Source organism: Schistocerca gregaria, chromosome 2 (genome assembly GCF_023897955.1).
Source record: "Schistocerca gregaria isolate iqSchGreg1 chromosome 2, iqSchGreg1.2, whole genome shotgun sequence".
Lineage (NCBI taxonomy): Eukaryota > Metazoa > Arthropoda > Insecta > Orthoptera > Acrididae > Schistocerca > Schistocerca gregaria.
In genome coordinates, this window is record NC_064921.1 from 265,723,471 (window position 1) to 265,735,722 (window position 12,252).

The window sequence follows — 12,252 nt, forward strand, 5'->3', positions numbered from 1 at the left end:
ATGTTTACTATCATGTGTACTCTTTGCTTAAATTCTGTAGAAAATTGCAATTATAACTTTAAATATGATTATTTTTAAAAATCTGACAGCTTTATACAATGACCATACATTTTAGTAATGTTTTACTTTGGTATTTGCTGTTTTATCAAATGTGCAAATGCATTTACTGCTGTCATTGCAAAGTTGTGAATTTCAAAAGGAAGAGTCAATGTTTTGTCTCCAGTAATATGTATGAAACATTACTTTATATCAAAGATATGTATTATATCATACACTAGCCTTACTGACAAGTGTGGGTCAGTGTATCTAATAACAAATAACAAACTTATAAATTTCACATTTTATTTTAAATGAACAGCCAACATCTTTTTTTTCCCCACAGTGAAAATATACTTTCAGCTGCAGTTCTGTAAATTAAAAATAATACACTGCAGTATGCATAACAATATATACTCTTGACACAGTTCCTGGCAATAAAATGTTAAACACAGCATTCATTATTTTATGTATGTTCTTTGTATATGTAGTCTGAAGGTTTTTAATTTGGTGTGATTCTAACAATGCATCATTTGCGGATGTTGTTATATTGCAACATATTACATATGGAGAGATATTTCTCTTACTTTACTGCAGTCACCAGCCTAGTTTTTGAATTTTTTGAAGCAGTTTTTATGTCTCATAAATGTATCATTTTTCATTGCAGCTTGATTGCTGTACATCGTATTATCTCCGAAGTGCTGTGCCTGCCACAGCAGTGCTTTACAAGCTGTGTGGATGATGTGATCTGAAACTGTAGCAGCTGCATTGGAAAGCTTCATCTAGCAGTCTGAAACTGTGTTATCAAGAAGCACCCTACTGCTCCCCCATACTGGGATCACACTAATGCAGCTGTGGTGTGACACGTTATGTGTGCTCCTTGCCATCTGGAAATGAGAAATATAGTTTTATCCTAGGACATAATTCTTTTATGTATATACAAGTGAGTGAGTGATTGAGAGAGAGAGAGAGAGAGAGAGAGAGAGAGAGAGAGAGAGAGAGAGAGAGAGAGAGATAATTTAGGCACTGTGAATGAGCATACTGATTAATGTGCCAAATACAAATTCATGACAAGTATCATCTCAGGTTAATCAATCAAATGATCTGTGTAAGGTTCAATGCATTTATTTAAACTGTAAGCTCACATTCCTGCCTCTACGTTCAGTAGGTGGTGTTCGTTTTTTCCAGTTAAATATATATATTCATGTTTTTCTTTGTAATTATTTTCCTTCTCACTGAAAATTCTTAGTACAAAAAGATGGTATAAATGTAAAAAAAAAGGAAAAGATTATCTTGCTTTCCTGTAGATGAGTAGTTGTTAGGTTAAAAATTAAAATAATTATTCAATGTCTTGAGCTATCAGTTAAAGTGAAAATTTTTTAACAGTGTCAGAAGAAATAACACACAGGATTAAGAAAGTATTAAGTTTCAAAGTTAATAGTAACAAACAAAAAAAGTGTCAGATGCTTCAAACAGAAATAATGGTTGAAACAAACAGCCCAAATAAGTTCCTAAGAAATTTTTTCTGACTCAGAGTTTCCAGTTATTTTATGTTTCACATTCATTGTGACTGTCTCTGTTTTTCTTCTTTGAAAGCTTTTGGAAGAGGGGTGCTTGATTGTAAAACCCAGGATGCAGCATCTATATTTGTTTGGTTTTGCTAAAATTTGAAATAGTTGGTACCTGAAAAAATAATCAATTGAAAATTCGTGTGATAATAATGTGACATAAAAAGGTAACTTTGTTGCTAGCCAGTCTTCCATATTGTGACTAAAGAGCATATGCCAAACTGTTTAGCAGTTACAATGAAAATGTATATTTCACAGCTGCATATGTTAAATCATATAGATGGCTACCAAGTAAGAGATGGGATGTTCTATTTCGCTAACATGTTTTGGTAGAAATTGTAACTATTTTCATATTTTTTTTTATACTGTTAAAAATGTGAACTGGTCAAATAAACAGTGATATCTTGTATGATTTCGTCATTTATTTTATATTCTACAAGCGACCCACTGAAAGCTGGTAAAGATGAAATAATAATCTTATCACACATTACCATGAAGATGCAAACAGTTCAGAAGTTCCTCAACCAGCACATTGCTTAGCTTGTACCATTCCTCAGAATCATCACACTCAGAAGCTATTTTTAGCATTTTCTCTCAGTGAGGGTGTTTTATTGATCACCTCACAAATTTTCTGTTCATTTGTCATAACACTGACCTCATCAATAGTTAGCAGCAAATACTATCTGATACATTCTTCCAACACATTTAACTGACCCTGTTTGTAACATTCTGCGTAAAAGGTAGAAAAACTTGTCAAAATATCTATATCTGTGTATATATTCCACAAAAAATGGCATAACAATGCCTGGAGGGAACAATATGTAAAATAATTGAGAGGCAACTCAACTACAGTGGACTGGTGTTGCAACTTGCTAATTTCCACTCAAAGTAAAGCATATCACTATAACATTGACTGTTTACTTTTGACCGCTTTCCCATGTAATGTTCCAGAACTGGCCCTTGTGCATCCCAGAAACTTTGAACATGTCTCTCCCTGAAGAAGGATGACTTCTGAATTACTTTTTGCTGGAAATCATTCCATGCTATGGCATCTGCTTTCTAGTTCAAGACGATAAACCCACGTTTCATTTACAGTGATGACTTGTTTGTAAAACATTTCACCTTCATTGGCACGATGATCCAGCAGCTGTTGACAGATTCTATAACAGTTGTGTATCTGCTTCCCATTAAATTGTTTTCAGACCTGTGGTGCACCACCTATACACAAATTGAGTTTTTCATGGATAATCCCATATGGAGAATCATGATTAATGTGCCTGAAAGTCTCCTGGTTCTCCTTCAGACTACACAAACTGGGTTACGGAAGGGTGTTGATCATTGGTGCAAGTAGTGTGTGGTGCAGACATGTTTATTTTGCAGGAACACAAAATGAACTAATATGACAGTCTCACATGAAAAAAACAGTGCCATCTGTTGGCTGTGCTGCAAACCTAAAGATGATTAGAATGAAGGGACAGATATAATTAGGAGAAATACCAAATTAATACTCCTCGGGCTGGAGAAACAGAAATAAACTTTTAAAACTACAGTATTATCCACTGCCCTTGGCATGCTACATCTCTGATTTAGTAGGCTCTCGTAGAATCTTTGCTAGAAGTGCACGTGAATTTTGTAATAAATTTTTATAGCTTCCTCACATTGCAGGTGAAGGCAAGTGTCTCCTTCCATCTCACTTCCTTCCCCCACCCCACCCCCTCTTGTGGAGAACTATATGGGTAACCACATTGCTTGCTGCATCATGATATACAAGGGTAGTTAGAAAAGTTCTCAGAATCACCAAGAGAGGTCAGCACTAATGCAAGAGCTGTTCAAGTGATATTCACTGGACTCTTGCCTGTAAACTCGTGTCACACCAGAGCTCTTGGAAGAGAGCTGTGGCGGTGACGTGCCTCGGTTGTTGTTCCCACATAGTGATTTGCAAAGATGGAAAAAAATTGAGATTCTAGCTGTGATTAAGTACTTAATAAAGAAAGGTATGAAAGCAAGGGACATTCATGCTGATTTGCACTATACACTGGGGGACTCTGCTACTTCATATTCAACTGTTGCGAAGTGGACAAATGAATTTAAATTTGTTCAGGAGAGCTTAAAGGATGAGCTGTGGAGTGGTCAGTCAAGATGTGTCACTGCTCCAGAAATTGTTGCAAAAATGCACAAAGTGGTCATGGAGGATCACTTATTGAAAGTTCATGAAATTGCTCATGCTTGTCAGATGTCATCTAAAAGGGTATATCACATTTCAACTGAAGAATTAGAAATGAAAAAATTATCTGCAAGATGGGTACCGTGACTATTGACACTCACCCGCACATTTGCTGTCGTCATGGAACAATTACAGGAACTAAGGTATGAATTGTTGCCACACCCGCCTTATTCACCTGATATGGCTCATCAGACTTCCATCTCTTCTCAAAACTGAAATTTTTTCTTGGTGGATAAAGATTCACTTCAAATGAAGAATTAATAGGCAGAGTTGACAACTATTTTGCAGTCCTGGAGGAAACTCTTTTTCGAGATAAGATCAAGGCACTGGAACATCACTGGACCAAGTGCATTAATCTACAAGGAGACTACATTGAAAAATAAAATAAAGTTTCTGTGATGTAAGTACTTTTTTTCTATTCTGTTCCGAGAACTTTTCAAACCACCCTCATAGTTACACAGTTCATGTCCTAAAGGTGAATGGGTAGTGAATGTGCTCACAACTTGATGTTTAACGCAAATGTTGATATTTCAGTTTTGTAATGTTTTGTGTGTGAACCATATTTAAGAGTGCCACAGTCTTTGGGAGAAGTACTTGTTAAACTAATCTGTGTTGCACACAAAGCTGCTGACATCATAACTGAATGCATGTCACATTATTGAGTACACCCTTATTCAGTCAGTCATGTGAATGTGTCTTCATTTAGGATTTTAAATTGGAAATTTCAATAACTGATTCGGGGTAATGACTTTGCAGCTCCTGTGAAGAGAGGTTCAGATGGCAGCCTGTTTTAGTCATGGATTGTGGAAACATAGGAACACACAACTTTTTTTAATATTTACCAGCAAAAGCTGCTATGAAATAAGTTTATTTTACTGAAACTACTTCTCAATTTTTGCTAACAGCTTGCAGATTTTACATCATGAAACTAATTTTTCTATCTAAGCAACTTTCAATGGCATGTGTCAAAAATTTCTTTTATTAAAGTTTTGGAGCATAACTTAAAGAAAAGTGTAACATATATTGTCAGAGGTTTGAAACTATTGTAGTGCCTATCTAACACTATGAGTGAATCTTAACAGTCAGCAGAAGCTGTGAAATAGATGCAGATGAAGGCACTGCGTGATTACTTGATTGGGTGTGATCAAAAAACCACAAGCATATGGTCATAAGCAATTAGACTCCTATGTAGCACCACATGTTCACTTGATGGCAGTGATTCATCCTGGCATGGGCTTCATCAGAGAGAAAGTTTTGGGGAGCCATCCTAATCTACAACCTCTCAACTGCTGCTTAGAATCAATAGAATTTAAATTGTTATTTATTAGATACTATATCTACATCTACATCCATACTCCGCAAGCCACCTGACGGTGTGTGGTGTGCACACACATGATACATAATAGATCTCTCATACTATAAACAAATACAGGCACACCATTTGATCTAAGGTTTGGATAATTCAACATTTATTTATACCTTGGAAACTGTGAACTGCTCTGCTGATTGTTATTTCAATATGACATGCAAAATGTGGGAAAGGCAATGACTCACCTACAGTGTACTGATGGGTGGTGCATAGATTCATATAACAGAAAACAGTATTTGCATTTGCTAGATCTTGCACTTTTTCTAGTAGAAGTACATGTGCACACATTAGCGCGAGGTGCACGCACGCACGTGCGCACACACTCACACACACACACACACACACACACACACACACACACACACACACACACACACACATACACATGAATGCTGTAGTGCCAAGACTGATTACTGATTATCAATTACTAAGAGCAGTGGCCTATGTAGAATACTATACACTCTGTCCTTAGTTATCGGATAACCAGACAAGTTTTACGAATATATAAGATGATGGGAGAAATGTTCTATTACATACTTGACATAATTCAAAGTGTCCTTGAAAAGCAAGTTATAGACACTCTGTTTCAACGAATTTATTTTAAACTGTGCAGGTGTACATCAGTTATCCTTCAGTGACTGTCATTTAACACACAAGTGAAAGGCAAATATAAAGTGTAGCATAAGATATTCTGAAAACTTAAATACTGGAAACGTATATCGTACACCACATTTACAAACCACTTCATATTAACTGAATCACAGCCCAATGCCAGTAAGCAATATTAATAATTTGTAGAGAGTTAATGACAACCTGCCACACACTGGATCCAGAACATGTAGCTATAAGCATATAAGATACACCACCCTTTTCACTTGAACAAATTAATTTTTGAGGTTTTAATCTATGCCTAAAATTTCCAATAAAGATTTTGCCAATTTGAGGTTTTGGATAAACCTGCAATTTCAGTCCATATATTCCGAACTATAGTCCGATTATGATACTTTCATCCTCAGGATGCCACAAATTTATTCTTTCCTGGAATAAACTAACCTGTTTCTCATGCACCATATTTCATGTGCAAGAACGTTGGTTGATTTGACCGAAGAAAACAAAGTGATCTGAATTTTACCGATTGTCGTCTGAAGTCTATGTGGAGATAACATGGGCTATAGTGTGGCCGTGCACGTAGTGACATGCTGATTTGAAAAGATAGACCATGTCCGGCTGATGTCAGTCGTCGGCAGAATCCACCGATATTGGAGCCACTGTGACTGCTGTTTAAGCCAGACAGTAAGGCTCCTGTTCTCAGCAGATACACGTTTACAGAGTGGCAAGTTAAGTGTTTATCTTTTTCTGTGTTTTCCACATAGTATAGTTATTAAATTTTGTACATGTTTTTCTGTTTAAGAGATTTAATCTTGCTTTTTTGTAAGTGTAAATTCATTCAGTCTGTAGTGCAATAGTTGCTCACTGAACAGCCAGCTACATAGCTCATTAACGTATCAGCGTCCATTGGCGACACACTGGGAGGGTAGGAAGTTGCATATCTAAGATTGCCTGCTTTCATAGTTCACTTCTTCAGTTAACCTTGTTGGGATGGCTAGGATGTGTGCCTGTTGTATGCAGATGCAGGTGGAGCTGGCCGCAGTTCACAAACAGCTGAATGTGCTTTTTGCTTCTGTCGGTTACCCTCAGGCTGCTGCTTTGGAGAGTAGCAGTGACGGAGAATCTGGTGTATCGCACAGGATACCTCAGGTGTCACTTGTGTTGCCTAGTGCACCCGAAGCGGTGGATCAGCTCTCACAGAAGGGTGAGTGGCAGGTGGTAATGTGTTTGCATTGCTCAAGGCGGAGGGCCAATATGAAGACTGGTCATCTGACCTTGCCTGTTCATTATGTGAGTGGACAGGTGGCTGTTCCTTCAGCAGGGTCCGAGCAAGCATTTGTAGGGAGGAGTTTACTAGTTCATGGGAGCTCCAATGCTAGGCACGTTATGGAGCAGATAGCATTCAGGGCTGGAAAGAAACCAATGTGCACTCAGTATGTCTGCTGGAGGGCCTCATTCAAGATGTGGAGGCAGCCTTGCTTTGTGGCTGTCGAGCACGCAGGGTGCAATCATGTGCATGTTGTGACTCACATTAGCACCATTAAAGCAGGTTGCATGGGTTCTAAGGTGATTCTCAGTTCGTACAGGCAGCAAGTAGCTGTGGTGAAAACTGCAGGCCTCGCATGCGGGGTGCAAGCAGAGTTGACAATTTTCAGCATCATTCCCAGAGTTGATCATGGTCCTTTGAAGCCACTCGACCAAAGGCTTCGTTGACTGTGACAGTTTTGGCTGCAGATTTCTAGGCCTGCATTATAGTGTAGGTAATTGTGAGATTATTGGCCTTTATAGATCAAGGATGTACTACACAAAGTACACAGCTGCACATGTAGGAGAGTACTTGTGGATTGCACATAAGGGTTTTTTAGACTAGGCAGTAGTTTGAGGTGCTCTGATGAACACTCGCCAGTCAATATGCAGCAAGGGAAGTCAAATGGCATTCAGAATAAAGACACCAACTGTCATAGTTTTATCAGTAAAGTGTCAAGGTACTCGTAATAACGTTCCCGAATTTACTGCCCTCCAGGAAAGTTCTTGTGCTCAAATTATTCTTGGGACTAAGAGCTGGCTTAAACGCGAAGTGGAAAGCTCTGGGATATTTTGTGAGTCGTAGAACGTATAAGAGAAAGACAGATTAGAAACCATAGGAGTGGGAGTGTTAATTGCAGTTGACAAAAATATTGTCTCTATTGAGGTTGAACTTAGAGTGTGACAGTGAAGTCATCTGGTCTTGTGTAACAGGTGTAGGCAAAACCAAGTTAATTGTTGGATGTTTTCACCGGCCACATGATTCTGCTGAGACAATTCTAGAGTCACTCAAAGAAAGTCCATGGTCAATAGCACGTAAATACCCAGATCATGCAATACTGGTTGGAGACAACTTTCACCTGCAGAGTATAGACTGGGATGTCTATGGAGTCATTGTGTGGGAGACAGACAAGCAGTCATGTGAAATACTTTTAAACACATGTTCTAAAAATTGTTTTAGCAACTAGCTTGGCAGGCCACACACAATGGAAATACCTTAGACGTCGTAGCTACTAATAGGCTGGACCTTATTGACAGTGCGAGTATCGAAATGCAGATTAGCAATCATGATGTCATAGTAGCAACTATGGTTATGAAAGTTCATAAACCAGTCAAGAAGCCTAAGAGAGTGTTTCTTCTAGACAGAGCAGATAAGCAGTTATTAACATCTCACTTAGACAGTGAATTGGCATCACTTAGTCCCAGTAAGATGGATGTAGGGGAATTATGGGCAAAGTTGAAGCAGATTTTAAATTGTGGTCTGGAGAGTTGTGTGCTTGTTGTTGTTGTGGTCTTCAGTCCTTAGACTGGTTTGATGCAGCTCTCCATGCTACTCTATCCTGTGCAAGCTTCCTCATCTCCCAGTACCTACTGCAACTTCACATCCTTCTGAATCTGCTTAGTGTGTTCATCTCTTGGTCTCCCTCTACAATTTTTACCCTCCACGCTGCCCTCCAATACTAAATTGGTGATCCCTTGATGCCTCAACACACGTCTTACCAACCGATTCCTTCTTCTAGTCAAGTTGTGCCACAAACTTATCTTCTCCCCAATACTATTCAATACCTCCTCATTAGTTATGTGATCTATCCATCTAATCTTCAGCATTCTTCTGTAGCACCACATTTCCAAAACTTCTATTCCCTTCTTGTCCAAACTATTTATCGTCCATGTTTCACTTCCATACATGGCTACACTCCATACAAATACTTTCATAAATGACTTCCTGACACTTAAATCTGTACTCAATGTCAACAAATTTCTCTTCTTCAGAAACGTTTTCCTCGCCATCGCCAGTCTATATTTTATATCCTCTCTACTTCGACTTTCATCAGTTATTTTGCTCCCCAAATAGCAAAATCCTTTTCTACTATAAGTGTCTCATTTCCTAATCTAATTCCCTCAGCATCACCTGACTTAATTTGTCTACATTCCATTATCCTCGTTTTGCTTTTGTTGATGTTCATCTTATACCCTCATTTCAAGACACTATCCATTCCATTCAACTGCTCTTCCAAGTCCTTTGCTGTCTCTGACAGAATTACAATTTCATTGGTAAACATCAAAGTTTTTATTTTTTCTCCATGGATTTTAATACCTACTCCGAATTTTTCTTTTGTTTCCTTCACTGCTTGCTCAATATACAGATTGAATAACGTCGGGGAGAGACTACAACCCTGTCTCACTCCCTTCCCAACCACTGCTTCCCTTTCGTGTCCCTCGACTCTTATAACTGCCATCTGGTTTCTGAACAAATTGTAAATAGCCTTTTGCTCCCTGTACTTTACCCCTGCCACCTTCAGAATTTGAAAGAGCGTATTCCAGTCAACATTGTCAAAAGCTTTCTCTAAGTCTACAAATGCTAGAAATGTAGGTTTGCCATTCCTTAATCTAGCTTCTAAGATAAGTCGCAGGTTCAGTACTGCCTCAAGCGTTCCAACACTTCTACGGAATCCAAACTGATCCTCCCCGAGGCTGGCCTCTACCAGTCCTTCAATTTGTCTGTAAAGAATCCGCGTTAGTATTTTGCAGCCGTGACTTATTAAACTGATAGTTCGGTAATTTTCACAATTGTCAACACCTGCTTTCTTTGGGATTGGAATTATTATATTCTTCTTGAAGTCTGAGGGTATTTTGTCTGTTTCATACATCTTGCTCACCAGATGGTAGAGATTCGTCAGGACTGGCTCTCCCAAGGGTGTCAGTAGTTCTAATGGAATGTTGTCTACCCCTGGGACCTTGTTTCGGCTCAGGTCTTTCAGTGCTCTGTCAAACTCTTCACGCAGTATTATATCTCCCATTTCATCTTCAACAGCATCCTCTTCCATTTCCATAATATTGTCCTCAAGTACATCGCCCTTGTATAGACTCTCTATATACTCCTTCCACCTTTCTGCTTTCCCTTCTTTGCTTAGAACTTGGTTTCCGTGTGAGCTTTTGGTATTCATACAAGTGGTTCTCTTTTCTCTGAAGATCTCTTTTAATTTTCCTGTAGGCTTACCCCTAGTGAGATAAGCCTCTACATCCTTACATTTGTCCTCTATCCATGCCTGCTTAGCCATTTTGCACTTCCTGTCAATCTCATTTTTGAGGCATTTGTATTCCTTTTTGCCTGCTTCATTTACTGCATTTTTATATTTTCTCCTTTCATCAATTAAATTCAGTATTTCTTCTGTCACCCAAAGATTTCTTCTAGCCTTCGTCTTTTTACGTATTTGATCCTCTGCTGCCTTCACTACTTCATTCCTCAAAGCTACCCATTCTTCTTCTACTGTATTTCTTTCCCCCATTCCTGTCAATTGTTCCCTTATGGTCTCCCTGAAACTCTACAACCTCTGGTTTAGTCAATTTATCCAGGTTCCATCTCCTTAAATTCCCACCTTTTTGCAGTTTCTTCAGTTTTAATCTACAGGTCATAACCAATAGATTGTGGTCAGAGTCCACATCTGCCCCTGGAAATGTCTTACAATTTAAAACCTGGTTCCTAAATCTCTGTCTTACCATTATATAATCTATCTGATACCTTTTAGTATGTCCATGGTTCTTCCATGTATTCAACCTTCTTTCATGATTCTTGAACCAAGTGTTAGCTGTGATTAAGTTGTGCTCTGTGCAAAATTCTACCAGGCGGTTTCCTCTTTCATTTCTTAGCCCCAATCCATATTCACCTACTACGTTTCCTTCTCTCCCTTTTCCTACACTCGAATTCCAGTCACCCAAGACTATTAAATTTTTGTCTCCCTTCACTATCTGAATAATTTCTTTTATTTCATCATACATTTCTTCAATTTCTTCGTCATTTGCGGAGCTAGTTGGCATATAAACTTGTACTACTGTAGTAGACGTGGGCTTCATATCTATCTTGGACACAATAATGCATTCACTATGCTGTTTGTAGCAGCTTACCCACATTCCTGTTTTCCTATTCATTATTAAACCTACTCCTGCATTACCCCTATTTGATTTTGTGTTTATAACCCTGTAGTCACCTGACCAGTAGTCTTGTTCCTCCTTCCATCGAACTTCACTAATTCCCACTATATATAACCTCAACCTTTCCATTTCCCTTTTTAAATTTTCTAACCTACCTGCCTGATCAAAGGATCTGACATTCCACACTCCGATCCGTAGAACGCCAGTTTTCTTTCTCCTGATAACGACATCCTCTTGAGTAGTCCCCGCCTGGAGATCCGAATGGGGGACTATTTTACCTCCGGAATATTTTACCCAAGAGGATGTCGTCATCATTTAACCATTCAGTTAAGCTGCATGCCCTTGGAAAAAATTACGGCCGTAGTTTCCCCTTGCTTTCAGCCATTCACAGTACCAGCACAGCAAGGCCGTTTTGGTTTGTGTTACAAGGCCAGATCAGTCAATCATCCAGACTGTTGCCCTTGCAACTACTGAAAAGGCTGCTGCACCTCTTGAGGAACCACACGTTTGTCTGGCCTATCAACAGATACTCCTCCGTTGTGGTTGCACCTACGGTACGGCCATCTGTATCGCTGAGGCACGCAAGCCTCCCCACCAACGGTAAGGTCCATGGTTCATGGGGGGGATAAAGGATGGAAAAGACCCACCATGGTTTAGTAATGAAATTCGGCAGATTCTGAAGAAGCAGAGGCCGTTACACTCTCGGTTCAAAGGAGAATGCATAAATGATGGCAAGTGAAGATTAGCAGAGGTTCATGCATCTGTGAAAAGATCTATATGCAAAGCATATAACAACTACCACCATTACACCTTAGCAAAAAATATGGCAGAGAACCTAAGAAAATTCCGGTCACATGTAAAATCGCAAAGCAGGTTTAATGCTTCCATTCAGTCCCTTGTAGACCTATCCGGTGTGACATTTGAAGATATCAAAACGAAAGCTGAAGTTTTAAATTTCATGTTCAAGAAATCATTCACACAGGAGAATC

General features: G+C 38.9%; 1 protein-coding gene across 1 annotated transcript in view; it reads left to right on the top strand.

Moving 5' to 3' along the window:
- The window catches only part of LOC126336844 (methylcrotonoyl-CoA carboxylase subunit alpha, mitochondrial), a 109,753-nt gene extending 107,737 nt beyond the window's left edge, over window positions 1-2,016 (top strand). Inside the window, exon 14 of the mRNA XM_050000927.1 lies at window positions 704-2,016. Within this exon, the coding sequence (XP_049856884.1) occupies window positions 704-708 (5 nt within the window). The 3' untranslated portion in view covers window positions 709-2,016. The remainder of the gene's footprint in view (window positions 1-703) is intronic.
- The last annotated feature ends 10,236 nt before the right edge of the window (window positions 2,017-12,252 follow it).